Source organism: Anas acuta, chromosome 5 (assembly GCF_963932015.1).
Source record: "Anas acuta chromosome 5, bAnaAcu1.1, whole genome shotgun sequence".
NCBI lineage: Eukaryota > Metazoa > Chordata > Aves > Anseriformes > Anatidae > Anas > Anas acuta.
The window spans coordinates 48,804,189-48,829,484 of NC_088983.1; the positions used below are offsets into that span (position 1 = coordinate 48,804,189).

General features: G+C 41.4%; 1 protein-coding gene and 1 long non-coding RNA gene across 4 annotated transcripts; one reads left to right on the plus strand and one right to left on the minus strand.

Annotated features, from left to right (window-relative positions):
• Positions 1-1,086: 1,086 nt before the first annotated feature.
• ELF5 (E74 like ETS transcription factor 5) lies at positions 1,087-21,932 on the minus strand. 3 transcript variants are annotated; one of them, XM_068684632.1, is made up of 7 exons: positions 21,788-21,932; positions 17,702-17,828; positions 11,797-12,030; positions 10,703-10,753; positions 8,971-9,117; positions 7,732-7,927; positions 1,088-7,142 (listed from the first exon to the last, which is right to left on the minus strand). In XM_068684632.1, the coding sequence occupies exons 2-7, from the start codon at positions 17,823-17,825 to the stop codon at positions 7,046-7,048; spliced, it is 849 nt and encodes a 282-aa protein (XP_068540733.1). In that variant the 5' UTR covers positions 17,826-17,828; positions 21,788-21,932; the 3' UTR covers positions 1,088-7,045. The 3 variants fall into 3 exon arrangements, with proteins under 3 accessions (XP_068540735.1, XP_068540734.1, XP_068540733.1); XM_068684634.1 differs by lacking the exon at positions 11,797-12,030 and having other exon boundaries at positions 1,087-7,142; XM_068684633.1 differs by lacking the exon at positions 8,971-9,117 and having other exon boundaries at positions 1,087-7,142.
• On the plus strand, positions 21,799-24,766 carry LOC137857739 (uncharacterized). The gene is made up of 2 exons (XR_011097255.1): positions 21,799-21,938; positions 22,193-24,766. It is a non-coding gene; the product is annotated as an uncharacterized lncRNA (long non-coding RNA).
• The last annotated feature ends 530 nt before the right edge of the window (positions 24,767-25,296 follow it).

The following is a 25,296-nucleotide window of genomic DNA, read 5'->3' on the forward strand; positions in this document are numbered from 1 at the left end:
TCATTTCTGATGTCATGATGGCTGTTACATTGTGCCTTGCTCATGCATGTAACCCAAGCGCTGCACTTTGTGCTGTAGAATGTAATAGAGGTAAACACTCGGTGACTTTTTTGTTTGTTTGTTTAAAACGTGTATAGATGGAAATAGCTTCTTCACATATCTGGATATGCATTGAATGTCCTGGAGACCTCCAAAGGAATCTGTAGATGCTCCATGTTTGAAGACAAGATGTGGATGTTCTTCTGTACTACTAAGACTTGCTGCTCTTGTTTTGTGTTCCTGTTTTCCCATGGATGAGAGAATAACTGGCTGTGCTTTTAGGACCCTGTACAAATGGCATCTTACAAAAAGCCCACCGGGGTGAAGAGCACGGAAGCTGTGATTACTAGTGCCATTTCAACAGCAGACATGGGTTATCTGTACAGAGAGGGTAATGGGGAGGGATGAGTGAATTTAGTCCTGGAGACATAATGTCAGCAATATGAAGTTCAGTGGGAGAGCACTGCTGAGAAAAAACATAGGCAGATCTTCATTTTCTCCTTCTCCTTGCCATGCAAATATTTGTGCAAATGACAACTTACCTTGCTTCAAAGACACGCAGAAAGTCAAGGCTTGAACCTACTTTTGGCCCAATAATCTGGTTAGCTGTACCAGCATGAAGCTCATCACCCCTCTCCTTCATTGAATCTATCGTATAGCTTGGAGGGTTTGCGATGTAAGAACAATCAAGTGTGTGTCTGGAGCTGATAAATTCCTGTCTGTTCCTCTACTAATTCATCTTACCATTTCAGATAAAAATTCTTTTAATATTTGCCTGGCGACAGCACCTGTATGCAAGCTCGTTGGTATAAATAGTGCTGAAAAGGTCAACTCAGGGTGAAGGAAAATTCTTCCTTACAGGATTTTCACTGGATAAACAACCTACTTTGTTCTGAGACTTTTTCTTTTAGTGATTTTAATGTTTTCTTTAAATAAGAAGAATGTAGTATTTGGCAAATTGTCAGTGTGAGAATGTCACTCCAACTTTGATATTCAGTCCAAATTAAATCTTGGTTTAAAAAAAAATAAAAAAGGATTTTTCCCAGTTTTATATTCTGGGAAGTGACAGCACATATGCAGAATACTGTAATTAGGTTATATGACTGCTTACTAAAAATAGATCAAAAGAAAGGGAATAATATTGTAGTTAGATTATTACTTTGTATTTAATGAGAACTTGTGTAATGTAGAAAATGTATAAAGAAATGTTCTACAAAATCCTTTCTAACTTCTGTAGCTCAGTTTGTAGAGGATTTCGCTGGATCTTGTGATGCAATTAGCGCATCTGCACGTTTTGGACCTTGTGCCTCCAGGAGAAAGGTTAAACATTTCAAAGAACATTGTTCAAGATCAGGCTGCTCAAACTTGCTGTATGCTGAGCTTATAGAGTGAATCTTCAAAGACATTACTGTATGGAGCAGTAGTCTAATTCTTTTTCAAGCTTGAAGCAGTAATATGCAATGTATGTATTTCCATTTGTGACAGAAAGTTGCTGAGTAAGAACCAGGTCTCTTTTTGTCAAGACTTGGCAGGCTTTTACAGAACCGCCTGTGAGAGCTGAGGTTCTTCCAACTAGTTCTGGTTGGTGCTGCAGTTCATAAAAAAGTCCTTGGCTTCCTTATTTCCACTGTGTTAGAGGCAAGTAGTAATGGGGATCATCATGCCTGAATGATAGAACTGCATTCTTATTTAAGTGTTGTGTAGAGGCATAATCAGCTTGAAATCCTTGCTTCAATTAGTAAAACGTTTATCAATTATTGCTGAAATAGGCTAAGGCACTTTTCTGGCATGTGGAAGGGCCGACGTATGGGTTCAATTTTTGCTTTAACTTGGCAAAATGCAGGTTGAACCCAGATGTCACTAAGAGTGGTGTTATGTGGAATTTTTCTTGAAAAGCTGTGATTTGGCTTACATGATGCTTTGCAAGAGAGAATCCCAAATGGCAAAGACACTGCTGCAGAATTGCATGCTTCTGAAGACACCATAATCCTGTGCAGTGCTTGTGCCTCCCTTGCAGATCTCTGTGCTCTCTGTCAGCTTAGGATAGTACTAGGTGAGAAGCAGGATGTAAAAGTTAGTGTATTTTTGGCTGAGAGCCTTAATAATGATCATAGAATCATTAAGGTTGGAAAAGACCTTCAATATCATCTGGTCCAACCATCACCCTACTACCAATGTCCCTAAGAGCTAAGTCGAACCATTCCTTGAACACCCCCAGGGATGGTGACTTCATCAATTCCTCAGGCAACCCCTTCTGATGTCAGACTACTCCTTCTGAGAAGAAGTGTCTCCTAATTTCCAACATGAACCTCTCCTGGAGCAACTTCAGGCCATTCCCTCTAGTCCTATCGCTAGTTATCTGTGAGAAGAGGCTGACCCCCAGCTCCCCACAACTTCCTTTCAGGTCCTTGTAGAGAGCAGCAAGGTTACCCCTGAGCCTCCTTTTCTCCAGACTAAACACCCCCAGTTCCCTCAGCTGCTCCTGACAGGACTTGTGCTCCAGGCCCTTCACCAGCTTTGTAGCCCTGCTCTGGGCATGCTCCATGGCCTTGACGTCCTTCTTGTACTGAGGGGCCCAAAGCTGAACAGAGCACTCGAGGTGCGGCCTCACCAGTGCAGAGTACAGGGGGATGATCACCTTCCTGGTCCTCCTGGGTACACTACTCCTGATACAAGCCAGGATGACGTTGGCCTTCTTGACCAAATGGGCACCCTGTCAGCTCATGTTCAGGTGATCATCAATCAGCACCACCAGATCCTCTGTGCAGCTTTTGTGCCACTCTCCCCCAGGACTGTAGCACTTTATGGGGTTGTTGTGGCCAAAGTGCAGGACCCAGCACTTAGTCATGTTGAACCTCATCCCACTGGCCTCTGCCCATTGACCCATCCTGTCCAGGTCTCTCTACAAGGCCTTCCTATCCTCTGGCAGATTGACGCTTCCCTCCAACTTGGTGTCGTCTGCGAACTTACTGAGGGTGCCCTCAGTTCTCTTGTTCAAACCATCAGTAAAGATATTAAAGAGGATGGGCCCTAACGCTGACACCTGGGGAACACCACTTGTGACTGGTTGCCAGCTGGATTTCACTCCATTCACCACTGCTCTGGGTTTGGCCTTCCAGCCAGTTTTTAACCCAGCAGAGTGTGCCTGTCCAGGCCATGGGCTGCCGGCTTCTCCAGAATACTGTGGGAGACTGTGTCAAAGGCCTTGCTGAAGTCTAGGTAGGCTACATCAAAAGCTTTTTCTTTATGAATAAAATAGGTTTTGAAATCTGTTTTGAGATTAAAAAAAAATGACACTTGAATTGGCACTTTAATGACAATAGCTGAACAGTTTCCACTCTTAGAGACATTTAAGATCTTTATTGTGTCGTGCATAGACACTTTGGTGGCGCAAGAAGGCAGCATATGAGAAATAAAGTTGTATCTTTTTTACCCTACTTTAGTCTTAGAAATAAGTGCTTTATCTACTTCAGGACAATTGTATTAAGTTGCTTTGGTGTTTGATTATACACTGCATTCATGAGCGTGGGGAAACAGCTGAACGACTTTTGTTCCTGGCTGAAATTACACACAGACATAGTTGGAATAAATTATGTCAACACCATCAGAGTCACAACACTGACAATTTGCAGTAGCCTTTTTAAGATAGTCTTTTTAAGACGTTCAGACTTTTTTAACACATTCTTTCTGAACCATGCTTTTAACAGGCCACAGGGACTGGCTTTTTTTTTTTTCCTTTTACAAATTAAATACATAATAAAAAGGAGTTATAGGCTGTGCGCTCGGCCTTATGGCTAACAGTATCTGAAATAGCCTGCGGTGTTGGCCATGTCTGCGTGGTGGCTGCGGGCAGGCAGGAGGGAAGCTCTGAGGCACTGGTTTCTGTGTGGTGGTGGCCACGCTTATCTCATGGCCAGGCAAAAGCGTTCTGGGCTGAACTGCCCAGATTGGGCACTTGGGGAAGAGATTGAGACAAGGGATTACATTTTGTGAAATTTTCTGATTAGTGTTATTGTGTCCTCCGTACTTTCCTTCTTACTGTGAAAGAAGAGTCGGTCATAATAAGGTTTTGAACAGTGTTGTACCATGTGGGACCTGAGGGTACTCCACGCCTGACTGAGCCTGCCCCACCTCCCTTCACACTGGCAGTGCCCGGGGCCTCAGTGATAGCCCGGTCTTGGCTGTCCCTGTCCCCATTGCAATGCCCAGATATCTGGGGCTGTGTCTAACCCTTGGCCTGGCCCCAGGGAGATGCCTGACCCAGACAGGTGGGAGAGGTGGGACAGGCCTAGGCTGCCAGGCCCTGCCGCCATGGGGAGCTGCTGGAGCCCTCAGCCCTGAGCCTTGCTGTGTCCTGGCTTAAAGGTCGACTTTGTTTCCCTCTGGCATCCTTCTTGTAGGCTTATAGTACTGTTAACCCAGCGGTGTGTGTTAGCCTCCAGCCATGTGGTGAGAAGAGGCTGTTTTGTGCGTATGCTTCAGAGCCTGCACAGGTTGTGAATCACATCACCTGTGAGTGCGGCTTTTCTCTTTAAATCAAGCAGTTACTTAAAACACAAATGCATCAAAGGAAGGACTGTAGAAGTGTTTCTGTTAATGGCTCATAAACACTTGTTTTTAAACATCCGAAGGTGTTCTGGGTATCCCTGATATAAGTTAGGGAAACACAAATGGAAGAAAGCCATAGGTCTAGCATATTAAATATTTCATTCACATTGTTAACAAATTGCAGTTGGCAGAAAGCTATACAAATCCAGAAGCAGGTATTTTACAGTAATTCACATTTTAAGAATACGTTTTCAGTAAATCCGCATGACTGTGTTGGGGCCTTGTGGTTTGCTGATGTCCCTTTTGATGTGGCACAGGTGTGGTAAAAATGAGGGCCACCTGGCTGGTTTTTGTCAGTGATGGTGGCAGAACATCATAGAACTAGGAAACAGCGGGTAATTCCTGCTGGTTTTCAAAAATCTGAATATTTGACTTTTATTAGCAACCTAAACTGAATATTTTTTTCTCTATCTAACAAGGGTATAAGTTAGGTAGTAAAATATATTTAAAAGTGTGCATCTCCCAGTTCTCCCTTGTCATAGACTGAGGAATATTTCTATGTGGGGTTTTGTGCCTTTGTTTTTTTTGTGACTGATGACTTTTCTTTCAGCAAAGTCAATCTCCCATATTACAAAATAGGAAGCTGCAATAAACTTTGAGCATTTTTCACAGTACGCCCTTGAAACCATGTTTGTATCCCTAAGGGGGTTATTTCCCAACACGAGTGTCTGTTGCTGTTACAGAGATAAAAATAAACAAATGGCTGGAAAACTGAAGAGGAGTCTTTCCAAACAGATAACTTCTGGAAGAAACTTCGGTGATAGACATCTCTAATCTGAATTTTGCAGCCTTAGATGGGTAGAGATGTAGCCGGGACACGATCTAGGTTCTAAAGTCAGTAATCACCATTCTCTATCCCAACTGTTGCCCACTAATCCTGTGTAGTGTGGTACAAACCTAAAATGAGGTTGCAGTAGCAGTACTTAATTTGATAATCTGAGTCCTTAAAAACTTGCCACAAAACCTAATTCATACTGCAAACAATAACATAGTTTTCTGAGTTGCAAGAAAAAGACTCTTAGGGTTAATGAACAAAGGAGCTCAACAGTGAACAGCGATTATGCAAAGTAATGTGCTACAGAGCTGTCCATTGGAAAGCAAGGCCAAAGCCCCATTGAAATTCCTTGAACACCACTTGCGGTAAGCCTAGAATGGTTGATAGATTTACAGTTGCTGCTTATATTTATTATGTGGAAGAAACAATCCCTGTAAAACTACTGAATAGTTATGATATGTTCAAAAGCCGCAATTGAATTCTCATATACCTACCGCCTTTCTTTCTAACCAATTTACTTATTGTAGGGTTGATCTATGGAGCAGCTGAGGGCACACACCGCACATTAATTTTGTTGGTGTATGTACAACTGTATGTCACGGGATGCTTTGAAGAATTCATCCTATTTCTGTACAGATGTGGGCAAAAGCTCCATAGAAACCTTTCCACAAATATTCATTTGCATTTCAAAACTAACTTGCTTGTACCCTTTCCAGAACTGCTTCTTCCAAATACAGCAGTGAATTCACCTTCGTGAAGGTTAATAGCAGGAAAATTCAAGCTTCCCTGCATGAGAGTTTGTAGATAGTGAACTTGTATTATAGAGAAGTGAATATTTGCCTTCAGCATTCTTTATTATAAAAATCACGTTCTGCCAAATAGCAGAACTGATACTGTGATCAGTTGCAACTCACCAATATAGAACAATGATAAATAACTGCAGTGAACTCTTTTTTTAAAAGTGAACTCTTAAATTAAAAACAAATACACCAAGTATATATGAATTATGTATCTTTGCACAGCTGGAGTTAGTAGCTAAAGCAGGTAACTGCTTGATAAATATTTCAGATTTGAGTTGTATTTCTTTGTTAACTGGATTGACTGGGCATATTAAATCCAGGCATGTAGAGGGGATTGAATTGTTCACTTTGGACAACACATTGATTTCTAGCATATCTGAGAAATGCAGTGGTTCAGAGTGGAGTATTTTCATCAAATGAAAAATAAACTTTTTTATATTCTTCAGAAATATAGTAACCTAACTGGGAGATATCCATAAAGAATCTCCTTTAAATGGCAGCAGAATGGTGAGGAATTTGATACTGGTCAGTGATCATACTGGTTGAGACAGGGAGACAGGCAGGTCACCTGAGCAACAGTAAAGATATTCCTAAAGGCTTACTAGGAGACAGTGCTTGGCAGAAAGCACGGAGGGGAAGTTGACTCCAAAATTCAAGTGCTCTTTTTGTTGCTGTAGCCTGTCTCTTGAAGCGGACTGCAATGAATTTGTCCAGACGGGCAGAGGGGAGAGAGGGAGAGGACAACTTCTCTCTCAGGTGTCCATTGCAGCTGGACTATTCAGGCTGTGGTGTCTTTTGTGCCGAGGTGGAAGCACAGGGCAGTTCATATCTTGTTTTCCTGCCATCCATGGGCATTCTTCCCAAATTTGTATACCAGCCTTCTGTCCACTCGTTCCAAAATGCCTGTTTTATAATAGTATCTGCAGGGGAAAAACAAGCAAACAAAAACAATGGAGAAAGTAGCAGAACTCAGATTACAGGAGCTCTTTATGTGGGCTCCATGGTCAGAGAACAGCACAGGAGTCCATGTGTTCTTTCCAGTCTTTATTTCTGGTAAATGGCTATTTTGTGACTTTAGAGGGCAATAGCTTTCCCAAGTGCTTTGGATTATACCTTTCACTGTTTGAAAAATAGAAGGAATACAAATAAGTGTTTTATTTGGTTGGTTGGCTGTATTTTTACCTACGATTACCACAGTTCAGAAGAAACTGCCAATGTTACTGCTAGAGCAAGATGGGTCATTTTGCAAATGTAATCTAAATTCTCAGATGGGTTAAAGTGTGATAGCTTCACTGCTATCAATAGAGTTAAAACTCTGTACTAGTTTAAATTTAGCCCTGTGATCTTATTTAGAAATAAAGGGAACTGGGTGTTACTCTGACATACAGAATAACCAGGAAGAAAGAAAGTAACCCCCATCCGCCCACCCTGTTTTCAGGATAATTATGAGAAGTGGATGCTGAGGTAGAAGTCAACTGCAGTGAGGGGCCCTTCCACCTCTTAACTCACCGGAGAGCTCTGCTCAATTTTTCATATGTCATTCTATCATTTTTCTTCCTTTGTCCCCACATCTTTGCCAGAGCTTCTGATTTAACAACCCGAAAAATGCCTTGTCCCCTGTCCTCCCATTCCAGAATGCCTCCATTTTCTTCAGGAGAAAGAAGAAGGTCTCTTACAAATTCCCACAAATGAGAACTCTGCAGGTCTGGAACAGGAAGAAGACAGCTATTTAGTAGATTTTTTCTTATTCATGCCAAAGTACCAAGACAGAATTATATTTACAGTACACTCTGTCACCAGGTAGTCAATCTCACTGTCTGGTTGCATTTACCAGGCTATAACTTTTGAAATTTTAGTGCATCCACTCTGTCAGTGGATTCACATTACTTGCTCCAGGAAAAAATAAATCAGGGCTTACCAAATGCCTGTTGTGTTAGAATCTGTCTCTACTCCAGGAATTTTATTGTCTTGCACAGTTTAAGTTGTCATTCATTGGTTCTGTTCCACTCATCGTTGACAGCTTCCACATAGTATTTAACTTGATGCTTTTAAAGCATTTTTCAAGTTCATGTAAAGTATTTGGAGTGAAAGATTGTAAAAAATATTGGGTTGACTAAAAATGAGATGATAGAATGAGGAGTTGCAGCATTTTCTAGCGTTGATGGATTCCTCTCTATTACTTCAACTCGATTCAGAGGCTTCTTTGGGCATTAGATATGCCATAAGTAGAGGGACTCTACTAAATCCGTAGGCATAGCTGTTACATGTAGCTATTGCCTTAACTTCAGATTGGTTGGATAGTAGCTAATCAAGGTACCAGGAATTAAATGAATGCCAAATCCCAACACAGACCCCGAGCATTTAAAAATCATGAGTCTGCCCCTCCAAAGACCTGGGAGCAATAGAAGAATAATGGAAGTTATAATAATATCTGAGGTTTCCTATTTGGTTTTCTGTGTTTAGAACCTTAAGGTTATTTTCAGTTTATGCTCTCCAATCATTCTGCAACTGAGATGGCTAGAAATACAAACAGAAAAAGAGATGTGGCTTTAAGAAAAATGCCAAGTACCTCAAGTCTCATGATAAAATCATGAGAGCTGACAGTACTTGAAAGCCAAACCTCAGTGAAATTCTATTTATTTGTGGTATCATTAAAGTCTCTTTTGATAACCACATGGAGCTGGAGATTTAGAGCCATGTGGCCTGTGCAATCTTAACTCCTGTTTCGAGTTTCTGATATGTACTTACTTGTTCTACCATGACTGTGACATTCCTGGCCGTTGATGCCACCTGCCCTCACGCATGCCTTATCACGCGCTGGGACTGAACTGCAGAATAACGTGAGAAGTGAAGAAGGAACTCCTGAGTCTGGTGGCAACTTGGTCAAAAGGTCACCTATTCAAATGTCATGCAACATTAAGTCAAAGTGGGTATGGGAGCTACTAACTTTATCTCTTTAATAAAGCTCTAGCACAAAGGTAAGCCCAGGTGAATAATTAATACAACTGGATGGCTTGCAGCGCAACAACACACATGACATTTTTGTCAATGCTATATTCAAAATGCTTGGATTCTGCAGGCTTATGGAATTGGGTGCCTGGCGTGCACGGATGAAGGCTGTTCCCTGTGATGTGCAGTCTGAAGGTTTCGTGGCTTTGTGCCATGTGATGGTTCTGAGAGGTCAAAACCACTTTGTAGAGGATTATGATATTTGCCAATATACTTGCACAGGTTATCAGCACTTGAATCAACACTACAGAAGTGTCTGTCTCAACACCGTAGTGATGAGAGAACAACTAGAAGAGGATATTGATTGACCCAAACTGGAAGGATTATCAAAGTCTGCTAAGAACAGCAATATGCAGACTATGGCTGTAAAAATATCTGTCTATTGGGTACACATCTGGAGAGAAGGGTGAGCAGTGAAATCCTATGAAAGTTCACAGATTTATTTCACTGGATAAATAGCAGTGGGCTAAAAGTACCAAAATAGGGGAACTTTTGTGAAGTAGAAACACAGTTTTATGTTGTTATTATCTTGTTGTGTTTCTAAGAGCTGTCTACCTGAGTCTATTTTGCTGCACGTCAAAAAGTAACATGCACTGAAAGGTGGAAGCAAACCATCTAAGTACATGCGAGACTATCTGAAACTGAACGAGTTATGCTTGTAGCTGTGAAGGTTTCATAGCTTATGCAGAATCTGCTGGTGACCCAAAAAAACATCAGCTAGAATTTGTAAGAAGTTTTCCTGGAATATATTTTCTCTGACTGCTGCTTTTCAGTGGAGTCTTTCATGTCAGTGAGTGTGCTCAGTATTCTTTTACTGGCTCAAGGGTTTTGCTGATGGAGCATCCAACGTTGCCCAAATCCTAGTGGGAAACACGAGTAAATCCAGCCAGAAACACTAATTCCCCAGAGCTGACGGGGAGTTATTAAAGTAGGTCATGGTCAGAACTGAGTGATTACAAAATATTCTGACTGTGCTTAGAGGTAGTCAGACACCTGATTTTCTTACTAGCATACCTATATGCCTTCTCAGAAGATGAGCAGCCAGCTCGGCTGTGGTTAGGATCCAGCGGGATCTCTAATTGTGTCTGTGTGTTACTGTGCCAACTGTGCCACCTCCCTCAGAAATTCACAGTGTTCTCATGTGAATGGAGCCTTGCTTCTGCCTTTGGGAATCTGTGCATGAAAGAACAGCTTTGCTCTGCTCGGTGCATGGCTTGCAGCCTCAGTGAAATTACAAAGGCTCCTGGGATCCTACTTCCCTTCAAAACAGCAGTTCAGAAATGTTGGGATCTGTTAGCATTTCCCTCTCTGCATGCTGCAGGTGTTTCAGGAAAGGCATTAGAGTAGGAATAAATGGCCTGGATTTTCTTGGTTTTAGAAATCTCTTGAACTGCTGAATATTGCTAATCTTTGAATACCCTGCGTGTTTCCTGTTGAATGGAGCTTAGTGTGTACAAGCAAGTTTACTTACAGTCCTTGTTGGTTGGCTTTGTTTCTTCTACATCAGTGAAAAAGGATATGCCTGTGAGGGAAAAACATAATCCAGTGTTGAGTTCTTTTCTGCAGAAGAGCAATGACTGAACTGAAATTTAAAGCCAAGTTGTACCATTGCCTGTGATTATAGCTCAGAGTAAAATTATAGAAAGTGCAGACTATAAAACCATGAAATAATTTTTCAGTTTCTCTGCTGCTAAAATGATTTGTCTTTCCCACTGCTCTTCCTATGTCTATTTTTATCCTCTTTTTTTTTTTTTTTTTTTTTTTTTGTACTATTTGCATCACATCTTTGTCTGATAGAATCAGGTTAGAACTAAGCCTGCTTGTGCAGGTGTAGGTCTTTTGTACTTCATTTACACTCAACTGTTCAATCTCAGCACTGAATACAAAATGTTGATTTTCTTAATGAGCTTTTCCTCCCAGCTCTGTATTCTTTAATTCCCCTAATGACATCCTTATCTCCTGCATTTAATAATCTTCTTCTGCCTGGCCTCAGGCTTGAGCCCCAGAGGGGTCCAAGCTGCCCAAATGCCCCTCAATGCCTCATCTGCCAGGGCAGATTTCCTTCCTGAATTTCCTTCCTTGAACGCTGGTAGAAGTACCCTGGCATGGCACATCCACTGATTAATCTGTGGAAAGTAATGAACATAGAGAAAGGGTACCTGCAGCAGAGGTTTTAATCCTATTTTGCTTAGACAAAACCATCAATAGCTTAGACAGTTTCTGAAGTTAAATTCATTTAAGCAGTGATAAATCTTTCAAGACAAGGTTGAAAACAGCAAAAAATGTATTCAAGAGCAACATGGAGCCTACTAGTAACTAGGTGGGTTTGCAGTGCATAAAATCCTGGAATGGTTTGGGCTGGAGGGGACCTCAAGGATCACCCAGTTCCACCCCCCTGCCATGGGCAGGGATATCTCTCCCACTGGACCAGGTTGCTCAAAGCCCCATCCAGCCTGGCCTTGAACATTTCCAGGGATCCACAACTTCTCTGGGCCAAATAACCCCATGAAACTCACACAAAAACACAATGCTTTTGCTTTTGCATTTGGTTTCTGGGACACTAACCGTGCGTCCTGATATTCTGTAAGATGAAATACAAGTATTCGCCACAAATGCCTGCAGCATCCAGGAACTCTTCCTGGGTCATGTTGCACAGCTGTAAGCCGTTGATATTAAAATGGGAAAAGGAAATGCAGTTGGCATCTAGTTTGTACTGGTCACAGCAAAACTGCAACCACTCACAGACGTTGTGCTTACTCCAGTACTCCGGGTGGATGGATGTCCAGAAAGAATCAGAATCTGCAACATATTTGGCAAGAAAGGGGAACATTGCAATGCAAAGCTCATTGTGCACTTCATTTTAGTAAGCATGTTTCAAGCAAAACTGATCCCTCTTCCTTCTTCTCTTCTGACTGCAAACTTCCTTCCCTATTCCTTCAGAAAACATCAGGCCCTGCCTTGAGCATTTTACCGTCTCCTTTTGTCACACAGAAGTGTCACACACTCTTATTAATTCTCAGGCATATTGAGAGAAACTGCTTGCACGTACAAAGAAAGATAACACACCTTTTAAAAAAGCAATTAAAAAATACGAAAAGGTCAGAGTACAGAATTTGTGAGAACTTGGCGGTGTGTGATAAAAATGAGTGATGCATTCCTACACTGAGCTAACCTTTGGGCTCAGGCGTTGAAGCACTCCTTGATGACACCCGACTGCGCTCTGTGGCAGATGGGTAAATGCCACTCATTTGTTGCTGCTTTTCTCGTAATTCCAGCAAGTTCCTTCACTCCTTTAATCTAAAATGATGTTATTAATGTCGCGGTAGGGAATGCTTTTTGTTAGGTTAGAAACTGAAAAATGCATTACTCTTAACACACCTTCCACCGGAGGAACATTTCTGACAGGTAAGGGGAAGCGTGGAAAAGCTCCTGAGTAAAATGGCCAGGGAATTGAAACCTGCAGCTACTTTGCCAATTAAATTAGCAGGCAGCTCTCCTCAGCAATGCAGGTACCAGGCGAATGTGTAGAAATATGTATGTATATGTTTTATTTTATTTTATTTTATTTTATTTTATTTTATTTTATTTTATTTTATTTTATTTTATTTTATTTTATTTTATTTTATTTTATTTTATTTTTTCCCTAGAAGAACCTATTTTAAATATTCCTGATGTAAAATCTTGGTCTGGTGTGATAAAGCTGTTCACTGCAGCTAGCAAGCATAATCTGTGACTCACACTTTTTTCTCTAGAAACAAAACACAGGGTCACAATTTCTCTCAGGTGAGATTCTCAATCAGTTGCAGGAACACCAGCCTCAAGAGATTATTGATTTCAGAGCCTATCAATTTAGGGGCTCTAAATTGATTTTGAACTCTTGTTATAGACCAGTAAATAACAACAGGAGAATAATCAAATACCGTGTGAATGAAAGTAGTACAATGGAAGCAGAAATAGTTTAGTTTATTTTTACCTCTCACAGCATCTTATTCTGGACTTATATTTAATGACTTCTTAGTCCAGCCATCCTTTTTTCCTTACTTCATTTTCAAATGAATCCTGAACTTTTGATTTTAGGCACTGCTTGTATGACATCGTCATTCAAATTAGGTTACGATCGCACTGCAAGCAAGGTGGATTGTACCTGTCCTTTGTCTAGACAACCAGTTCAGAGTGCAAAGTGATGCAAATTGGCTGGATGAGTTTCCACAGTGAAATTAATTCAAAGGGTTTGAAATTGTGACAGAATAACTGAAATATGGATCTTGCATCCTACGTGGGCTTCTGTAAAATAATTAATACTTCTAATTATAAGTCCTAAAAGTTTACAGGGGAATTTGTGGTTGCTTTCATGAATCATTCCCATGCTATAAATATCTTCATCTGTATGCACATACAGAATTAATGTAATCCTGAGTGCTGTGTTTTAAGCCCTGAGATGCTACTGTGACATCCCAGTAAAGCAAAGAGGTGGGCAGAAGATCTGGGTCTGGCTTTTGGGCCCCATCGCTCGAGGATATTTGAAGCTGAGATTTTATTCAGCTCCTTATTTAAAAGGGAAATCTGGTGAGCTTGACATTGGATCAGCTCCTCCGAGCCCTGCGGAGTGCACACACCTGGCTGTGTCAGAGGCTTCCTTGGGGGAGAATGGGAGTGCTGGAAACACCAGGCTCACAGGGCTTCTGCCAGCAAAAAAAAAAAAAAAAAAATCACTTCGAAATCAGGCTTGAGCTCTGCAGGAATCTCAATGTAGAGGCTGCTCAAGAAAAGCAGAAGGCTGAATCAATCCCTTTCTGGACCGGGCAGACTTTTTTATTTTTATTTTTTTTAATCCTGTGCCAACAGCCTCCATCCCCCCTTGGAAACCTGGAGCACCACCAGGTCCCCAGCTAGACAGACGGACTGCGGAGGGGCCTTGCTGTGCGACCAGGCGTGAATCCAGTCCCAGGCTGTGCTGTGAGCTGCAGCAGCGAGCGATCCCAGACCCTTTTGCTGCATTTGTCTGCAATATGCAGCTGAATGACAACGTGATGGCACTGTCTGTCTGTCTGCAAGAGCGTTTGATGGCTCTTGTTTTCATAGAATCATGTCATGAAAGAAAAGCACGACTGTTTGTTGTGCCATTCCACAGGTAGACTGAATAATCTTGAAATATTTTGGCCAGTGGTCTTGAAACTTTGACTTGACTGTGATAAACATCAGCTTTGCTGGCAATATAAATGCCACAGCATGTTTCTTTCATGGAGCAGCACTCATCTGGTCTCATTTCCTTGTTTGCTTTGGCTTTGGGAAGGCTCAGATATTTTTTTTTTGGAATATTCCAGGGCTCTATGAAGCACTAATGTGTATGGTGAGCATTCAAAACGTGCTGACACCAAGTCATCCTATTTGCATGTGCTCTTGCCTTTTAGTTCTTACATCCGAGCTACACATTCAGGGCAACTTCCCCTGCTCGGCGATGGACGTGACCAAGGTACCGTGCCACTTCCAACACCCTGCTGGAAGAAAAGGTCGGCCAAAGACAAAGCCTCTGAGGGATTTTCAGGTTTTCTTTTAGCGAAAAAGAAAGGGACAGGTAGGATTTCATAGCAAAGTGCTAAAGCGCAAGGGGAAAGCCCTTCAGCAGGAGAGGAGGGGACAGGTAGCTCCCTTGGTGGTGGGGGCCTGCCAGGAGCCTGCCTAAAGGAGGGTACCTGGAAGGAGGATGGTGAAGAAGAGAGCCTGGGATTCACACCTGCCCCTTCCCAGCATTTTGAGGTGATTTCCACTGCCTGTTCCATTACATTGGCTATTTTACCGTGGTTCTCCTTAAACCTGAATATTGGAACCCTGTTGTGCTGGCCAGTACCAGCTGCTGGGGAAAGGCATTTGCAGACATCACCTCCCTGGGCTGCACCCGTTGTTTCAGTCTGTGGGCTTCGTTCATGTCTCCCACTAAAACTGCACCCCAAAAATGAGCCTCCTGCCATTTATCAGGGATAAATGTACATTTTTACATATTATTTTCCCTACATTGATATTTCTGTATTATTTTCAAGCACTCAAGTGCTGGAAAAATGAAGAAAAGAAATGAAAACGACACAATATTTTTGTGTCACAGATTTTATCTTCCTCCACTTTGTGTAAAACAAAAAGGATGCCCCCTAAAATACAAGTCCTGATATGTTCTGCTTGCCAGAAAATAAAAACATGAAAAAGACCAATGTGGGATGTGTAAGGGGTGACTGACCCTGCAGTTCTCCTCCTGGGAAAGCGAGGATGGCTGCCCCAGACTGAAGGTCCCACTAAGCCAGGGTTCTTTCTCTGCTTGCGTTTGCAGGAACATTTTCACATTTTCAGAGAAAATATTTTATTTGGACTTGTACAAATATTAATTTAGGCTTTTACATAAAAATACTGGTGTCCTGTTTAGCACAGGAGCTGAGCCCAGCTATGGGCTGTAAATCAGTGATCTTCATCTGACTCTTGAGGCAGACTTGCCATCCCTTTCATCCGAATATATAGGTTTTATACATAGTTCTGTACTTGAATAACATATTTCCATGTGGAATATGTTTAAACTTGACCTTATACTTTGCTTCTAGTGAGTACAAAGCAGGTTTTCAAGAGTCGCATGGATCCCAGTCCTTCAGCCTGGTACCGTGACAGTGTAGGCAGTGTAGGCTAAGTGTTGTGCTGACCTACGTTCTTCTCTCGCTGCCCTAGGTCTGCTCGGGCAAAGCTGGTGGCACTGTGAGAGTGGTTTTATTTCAACGTATTAGACATATTCAGTGTGTTCCCTGGCTGCTGTGGAAGAAATGAAGGAAATGATAAGAGGACTCACAGGTTCTACAAGGTTGGATTAAATGTAATACAGGAAAGAAATTATTGTAAGCATCAAGAGTGTATAGAAAGCCTAAAAGCATCAAAAAATGAGCAATAGAAAACATGCAGAAAAGGAAATGTAGCTTTTACCATAGTCAGCAAAGGCTAATTATCTTCCCAGCTCAGCTGTGCTTAGCAAGAGGGATTCTGACCTGATTGCTGCACAGGACCCTGCGTCTTCAAGCTGAGAAAGCTTTGCTTGTAGCTCCAGGTGGAGCTTGGCTTAACACAGCTGTGGGGTACACACACTGCACTGCTCTTCACCTGTGTGAATGCAGGGCTGAGCAGCTGCTGAGTCACAGAGCTTGCACTGATAACAGGGATCACACAGCAGGAACACTAGAAATTGTCAAAATGACTCTGAAGGGATGACTCTGAAGGGCAAAGCCCTTGGCAAATGCTGATCTGCTGGTATCAGAACTCCCCTTGGGATTATTTCAATTTCAGGTGTTTTTGTTTGTTTTGTTGTTGAAAAAAATAAAAAAAAAAAAAAGAAAGAAAGAGGATGCAATAGCAGGCAAATCTTAAGTAAAAATCAGTGCAAAATAAGAATTATTGTGACTGATCCAAAAGTAAATTGAATTGCATGAGGTATTTTGAAATGCAATTTAAATTCTAAACCAGAATACTTTCTATGACTTTTGTCATTTCAAATGTACTTTAGAATTTCATTCTAAATTGGAATGAAAACTAATGTTAAAACTCTCTATCTCTCTATATATTTGAATAAAAAATCAATTTCTGCAGGGCTTTGGAGACAAGCATTTAGTTGAAGCAAGAAGATTTATGTTCTACCTCATACGTCACACAAACATTGAATGGACAAATTCAGCAATATTGAAGCAAAACACTAAGTCCTCAATGGTCAGGGATTAGCACCAGGAGAAGCCATGTGGAAAGTTTTTTTCTTTATTACTCCAACTGTGCCTTGGCAGGAAAGGACTTTTCCTTAAGACCAACAGTGTTCTCATTTAAAAGGACAAAAATAGCTTTGTAAGAGAAAAATACTGCATAAAACCATAAATCTTCCTCAGCCACAAGTTTGGCTCAGTAACGTGACTGGGTTGTGCTACCTTTCTTTCCAGAGCCAGTTGAATGATTTAGCCTGAGTGCAGAGAAGAATATCAGCACTATTTAGGAGTTTAAAGCAACTGTTTCAAAGGGAGAAGATTTGGAATGAGTTCCTTCAGACAGCTGGGATGCCCGTGTGAGATGCATGGCCTGGAGCAGAACGGGGCTTCTAAATGCAGAGGTAGAGGATTGCATAGTTCCCTACACATAGCCCATAGCTCCCTGCCCCAGTTAATGAACCACACCGTCCTTTGGGAGCTCCTGCTTGCATGATGTGTATCACCTTGCCACACAAGGAGAAAACATCACTGAAACACATAGCACTGTAGAACTGAAGCCACTACTAGTTAATATTATTCCTTTATCTTGCATGGCTAGTTATAGGTTTTAGGTTAGTCAGACTAGAAAAAAGAAAGGCTATAATAGTGGGCTCAGCCTGTTTGCTGCATGATCAGAACTGAAGTAAATTAAATTCAAACCATAACATAAGTTATTGATATTGCACATTCTTTTCAATTGGAGTCTGTCTACATACCTGTCTGATGATCACAGGTGGGATAGCCATCTTCAGTTGTCCCAAATAACTCTGTCCAAGACATCAGGGGATCACAAACCATTGTGTTTGACAGAAATGTGCTGTGGGTTACTGAATCCAGCATCACCTTGAGATATTAATACATTAGTAGAAGATGAAAAGATAATAGTAAGAACCTACATAAGACCCTACTTTATAAGGTGACAGGCATGATTTCCTTGTTGTGGATATGTAGATCTGTGATGTACCATTGGCCACCATCACCTAAACTTCTACCAAAGCTAATGATTACCTCCTGAAACCTGCAGTTGAAGGAGCTAAGAAATTTAAGAGCAATGTAGCTGACAAACATACCATAGGTAGTTTTACAGTAAAGATGATTGGAATCACACATTCCTAGGGAGTGAAGGATAAACCATAAAATAACATTATAATTAACATTATGATTTAATGAGATTGGTGTTAAAAAATATTTGAGCAAGTCCCTATACAGTCCCCGTGATGAAAAACATCATTCTGGTCATAAGGATGCTCCCTGTGTCCATAAGACACTGCCACAAATCTTAGCCAGTCTAGAGTGTGAGGAGATTAACAAGGTCTGAGAAAGAAATGCACTTTCAAAGAAGATTAGAAACTGAAAATTTACGTGGAAAATTGGGAAACTATTTCAGAGGTTGTATGCTTTAGGGAAGATGATTCTTGCACCAAAAGTGAGACAGCTGGTTATATTTCAGTGAAGAAGATGAAAAAAATACATATCTATGACATGAACTAAAGCTGGTACAGAAAAAGAGGATTTGTGGTCCACCCCCCTTCTTTATGCATGTATCACATACGTGCAAGTACGCACACATGCATTTCGCTGTTCTTTGTGGCTGAGACTCCTGATACCCAAGACCCTGGACCACCTCGTATGCAGCTTAGTAGAAATGGTGATCATTTAAGAGATGTGAAGGAAAGAATTAAGTGGAATTTAAACCCACAGCTCTTTATGTCCTAGTTTCTTTTCTGGGAGAGACAGGAATTGTTCCATGGACTAGCTGCTGTGAATACATAAATGGACCTGATTTTGGCTCTTGCCTTTTGGAGTTCAGACAAAACTGCTCAAGCCAGTTTGGCTCTTTTCTTTAGACCTAAGCTGCTTCTGCCTTTCATAACTAATTCCAGCTTGGGTAATTTCTAGCAGTAAGACACCTGAGCTAGTTAATAGGATAATATAGTCTTAAAGATCAACCCCAAATCAAAAGTTGTACAAATAGCTGCATATAGTGAGAAAATGTGAAGGATTCAAAAGTTTTCACAGATAAATTACAGAATTCAAAGATAAGTCCTATCTTAGTGTAGGTGATGTACTGATGAGATATGGAATATGGAAACATTTGGGAGGCTTCTGAAATCTTTTGATATACAGGAATTTAAATGTAGGGCAAAGTAGTATTTCAAAAACATTATATTTCCACTTAATCATATCATTATGAATAGAACATATGAGTATTTAAACCATCAGTCATTTTAGTGAATGTATCCAAAGAGTCTCTCCTCTGTGCATCTCTGCCAAAGGATTGAGTGTGAAATAGCTCCTGCATGTATATATATACACACACATATATAAATGTGTATATATATGTATATATATGTGTGCATATATATATACTTGTGCTTTTGGATGAACCCCATATATTCAGTGAGCAATAAAGAATTTTACTCAATTAATGCAAAGTGATCCATATGAGTCTACCATGTCCTGTCTCAGATACAGCAGGATTGCCAGAATATAATATTAGAGTTTAGGACGTGATTTTTTTTATTCCTTTGAGTTACTGGCCCACACAGAAAAAGTTTCCCAATGTCATATCTGTTCACAGTTAATTTAGAAAGTCAAAACAGTGGCACTCTGAATTGCTGCAGAATATAATCCAAATGAAAAGAATCACATAATGCTTATTTAACTTTTTTCTTCAATTGTGTTTATGTTTAATTTGGTTGCTGGCATGAGATGATGCTGGCTAACGATACCCAGAATTCTGAAATTCACAGTGGTAGAAAAAAGCCAAGCATTCTGTACTGTGGTGCCAGTGTATTGACACAAGTGTCTCTGTAAAACAAGGGATTTGACACCTATTCATGCTTACTACCTGTGGAAAAGGGAATTAGTATTTGACACAGCAGAAAATCAATTCTGACTCTCTTGAAATCAATGCAAATTTTTTTTTCCACAAACTTCAATGGAAGAGTTTCACCTCTCATTCCTCACCAAGGGGTGGCAGGACAGACACACGCAGAAGAGCTGGATAGAAACAGTGAAGAAGGGAGGGAGAACTACAAGTCGCTGATAGCCCACTTCTGTAATGCTGGACGTTGCCAGAGATGTACCTACATCTGTGCAGTCAGTGATCCCAGTCTGGCATTGCTGAAAGAGGTAGAGACCTCCAGGACACGTGTAGAGACAATGATCTTCCCAACCATGCCCTCGGCAGCCAGCATACCCCATTTCCCTGCGACTGTCACCCCCCAGGCAACACAATGAGCAGCCGGCTGTGAATATACCCCAGCACCAACTGAGTAGGCAGAAATAACTCCCCGAAAGCCAACTGCAATTCTGGAGAAGTGAATAGAATATCTCTGCAGATAATTGGTGAGACGTGTTTTAGAAATGATTGCTAAGATAACCTGTTCAAAGCATCTCCACAACTCTCCATACCTGCCTACCCGCAAATAAGGCTTTACACAGAGAAATGTCTGGAGTGAAATCCCAGTCCTACTCAAGACAATTTTCCCCTCAAATTCTTCAAGGACAGAATTTCACTGTTTATTTCTACTGCTTCTCAGCAGAAAATAAATTCTTTCTGACAGTTTCACAAGTTTAAGAGTTACTTTTGCTTGAAATTCAATTGAAAAAACGTGAGAGGAAGGTGAATTCAACACATTCTCTGCAGTACAAATCATTTCTCATTTGACTTTGACTTTTTTAGGCTATTGCTTTTAGTGGAAAGAAAAATTAGTTGGAAATAGTGATGGCTTAGATAAAATAATATGTTACATTGCAAGGCTATAATCATTTCTCCATCTGGGTAAGATTTAGCTAGAAAAGGATGAAGTTATTAGTATTTGCATTATTACTGTCTGAATGGTAATGACAGTTTAGTAGATTTAGTGCCTTGCTTCTGAATTTTCATGGCGATTTTTTCCGAGGTGGAAAGTCGATTTGCACAGGGTAAATGATACTTGGGAAGATGGATGAACTATTGCAAGAGAAGGGGAATCTGAAACAGAGCCAAAGCCACTGGATCTGGGTAAGTTCAGAACTCAGCACATGCTTGGTTTCATACTTTACTGTGAGGAAAACCTGTTTGTCCGAACTGGAAAACTAATTTTGTGAAGTGGACAGGAAGCCTCAGTCCCTGCTGAGGACTGGACCTGGACTCACAGGTGTGGGGCAAAGCTGCCAGCCCCACGTCCCACCAACAGGTTTGACCACATGCTGTGACAGGCAGCAAAAGCCATTTAGGAAGGAAAAATCCTGTTCTACCCATGTGCAGTTTATGCTGTTACTCCTATATAGAGCTATGCATGTTCCAGAAAATAATGTTAATTCTTAATATCATTAGCAAAGGTAATCTCTTTTAAATATTTATGCAAACAGGATATTGGTTTGGGTCACATTAAATAGTATTTCACTGCTTATGTACACACACACATATCTGCTTAAATACACTCTTGGGACACAGAAAGGGGAAGAGGCAGTCTGTTTAAACAACAGGAGGGCTTTACAATATTGGTTTTGCTCCAGCTGGTGCCTGGTTGGAAGAAGCAATTAATTAGCTGTCACATTACAAACATTCTCTTTTGATTTAATGAGACAGGTTTGGATCGTTAATTTATTAAAAAGCATTTGTTGGGGTTCATGCATGTCTCCTCTATTAATTCATTAAACCAAAGTCGATTGTTTATCATTGAGAAAACAGGTGATGCACAAATAGGAATGGCAGGCAGTACATCAGTTGGGTGCCTGATAAATCATCACAGCAAAAGGGCAGCTGACAGCCCTTTAGAAAATAGAGACTTCAATAAAGAAATGGAGCTTACTTGTAGGCAGGCGCTTACTCCTGAGGCAGCAGCTAAATCCAGAAGGTCTTGGGAGCAAGGGGGAGCAGGAGGCTTTAACAGCAGCACAGCCCGGCACTTTGGAAATAAAGCCACCTGCAGGACTGTGATATACGGAACACCTTACAGACAGGTTTGTTTGGTTTTTCAAGTTCTTATACACACCCCTTCTGATGACAGTGATAATATATAGTATAACACAGCCCAGAGAATGGGGGAGACACATTCTGAAGTGCAGAAAGTTTACCTTTATTCTGTATTGTTTTTTTCTGCTCCTCTAAAGTGTTGGTTTACGTAAGCCTGACTCTTGGACCACCTTAAGCAAACCTGGTGTGTGTAAGTACTTGAACTGAGGAGACTCTTTCACTCTTTCTTTTACATCCTTAGCAGGTAGGAAGGACTATTGCATTATGCTTAGAGATCTCAAAGCCTGGAGAAGTGGCATCCTCACCATTTGCTTCTGAAAAGGACCAGGATGCAGCAAAGTGGCTGGCTTAAAATCATGGAGCAAACCATTGACAGTGTTAGAGGAAGGACATTGTTCACCTGATGCCAAGCAACATCTCTGCCTGGTACATCTCACAGTGCTTCTGAGATCCACGAAAACCTACTGGGCTCTAGCCCAGATGCAGCTGCCTTTAGGTCTTAAATGACTGCAAAGTGATTTGAATTTTCATGAGGAGGATGCTTGGCATTATTAGAAGCAACAGATCAGAGACACTGACAGTGGAGAGAATGAATTGGAAAATAAAATGAGCATATCTAATATAAAAGGGCACTTCTTTTAAATATAAATGAGGAAGAGCTTTGGTCAGCCTAGATCAAAATATTTTTATGCCCCAGAGCTCCATGTTAATTAGTAGTCTCTTGAGGATGCCTGCGTAAACAGCTTGAGTTAAAGGTTTAGGCAAGTATGACACCTCAGTTCTCCCGAGAGGTGCTACTTCTAATACTGAAAATACCTCGTCTTTTATGTTTTAGGTGGGCTTTTGACTGAGGTTTTCCTGTCTTCAGAAACTCCTCAGCTGGAATTGTCATTCGGGGAGGAGAGGTGGAGACATTAATTGAGACAAATACTGTGGCATTAGCTCCCAGGATCCCTTTGGCTTAGTCTTCTGCTTGCCTTTATGCTCCTGCTCCAAGCAGAGGCACTCATTTGCCCCATTACCGTGGTGTCAGGGAGCCTCCCCAGCTTCATGCTGCTGCTCCTCTGCACGTCTTGCTGTGAGGGAGCTGCACACTGTGGCCCTACGGAGAGGTGGCCCTGCTGCAAGGCAGCGCTGCTGTGTGTGAAGGAGGGCAGAAGTGACTCAGAGGGATGTGGGAGCTTCATGATGCATGTCCCCAGCGCAGAGAGGCACAGCATGGCAGGACACACTGCTGATGGGGCTGGTGGCGGCCACCCAGGGGCAGTGTCCTGGCCAGCCGGGTCAGGGCAGCACGATGTACCGGCACGCTCGCCTTCAGCTACCCAGAAACATCACTGGGGCTTGGTCTGAGGGCTCCCATGGGGCCCTGTTCTTTTTTTCTTGCTTATTTTCTTTTCCTGCCTTTATTTATTTATTTATTAACTGACTAGGCTACCTGTCTTTTCCCATTGTTTCTTTCCTATTTCCTTCTCACCGTTCTTCCATCTTTCCTCACATTCCTTTAAAAACAGCCAAATGCTAGAGTTTGCTTCTTCCAACGGGGAAGATGCCTGTGTACTGTGACAGCTTCATTGCAAGCAGGTCTTTTCAGAAACCCAGACCACCATGTGTGTAAGGCCAAATAAATTAGGTTGTGCCGTAGCTAATCCGTTTGTCCAGAGCAATGGTGTGGGTTCCTGCAGTGTGACTTTTGCATTGATACAGCAGGATACAGACTGTGAGATCATCCTGACAGGAAATGCTTGCTAACCTTATAAACATCAATAGCTGTATAAATAAGGAGTAATAGTTACTATGTCAAATAACAAAGAGATCTGCAAGGCTGTGTAAACACAGTATGATTGGTATATCCCAAAGAAAAGATGATTTTCCTTCTCTTTCCCTCCAACAAAAATAAAATAATTAAAACCAACTCAGTTTGCGAGGGTGTAGAAAAAGACTTCTCTCTTGATGCTGTTCTGAAGACGCCTCTGCGCTGCTGAAATCTCAAGGCAGCACTGGTCCGTGCCGTGTGCTTTGTCTTGCACTGGACTGCCTGAGCCTGGGCACTGAGCACATGAACAAAGACTTTGCAGGTTTAAATAAGATTGACTGGGCTCCTGAGAGTAGCAGGAAGAAGTTATTATTGGATTAGCCCGTGACACCATCTTTCACAATTTTTAATAAAAGTGCCACTCACAGAGCTTTGCAGACTGATCAGGGAAGTACTGCTGACAAGTGCAAATGGACACTACAGATTTCCACAGTGAGATGTTTCTGATCCAAATGCAGCTCAGATTTCCACTGGCTACAATGAACTTTGTTCACAGTCTATTGAGCTGGGTTCGCCTGATATTCCCTCACTTTATGGCCCATTATTATTTTTTATCTCTTGCAATCATCTGAGTGACTCCTCAGAGACTTTGGCTTATATTAGATGGTCTGGAAAGTGTGCGGGTGAAACAAGAATGATAATGCTTACCGTAAATACTAACCTAGTTTTTTTCTTTCAGCTGTGGCAGCATAACCTTGAATAACTGTTTCTTCCACTCTGAAATAATGAACACCAAACAACACAGGACCAGCTGCCCTGCCGTAATGAACACACCTCTACATTAGCGCAATGAACACACCTCTACATTAGCATGGTCTAACTATGTGCACCTTGGGCCATACATCTCCCAGGCACCATGTCCCATCCCAGTGAGGTCTGCATTGCCTGTAGCAGCAAAGCAAAGCAAGCTTTCCCTTCATCAGTTTTTCCTTCAGACTACCAGTCAAAATGTCAACGGAAACAATCAAGTACCAATGAGATACCAAATATCAGTGAAAAGGCCCTTATCAGCTCTCCTCAGCATATCTGAGACCATAATGACTTCATGGTTTCTTTCATCCTGATATAAAACTAATCTGAGTGTCTTTTTCCATAGCAGACATCAAAATGGGCAAGGTAAGAGAAAAAGCTTCTATCAGCATTTTTAAAAGAGAGGCAACATTAAGGGTAAGTGACAATATAACAGTAAATTACACAACCAGTCTCTAAAATGAAAGATAGGCATTAAAAGCACATTTACAGTTAACAAAATGGATGAGATTTCTTGGAACAGCTTGGAGGGATCTTTTAAAGGGATAATACTTACAGTACATGAAAATAATTTTTTTCTTCCAGCTACAATAGCAAAAAAAACCCCCTATGATTAACTTTGTTTCCTCCATTCAGAACTGACCAACACCAAACAAGTCAATGTCATAGCAGAGGATGTGCTGAACACACTGTATCACATCTTTAACCCTACATATGTAGATCCTCCAAACAAGAATCATGCCAGATTTCTCAGAATATGTAGAAGTTTCTGAGCCATC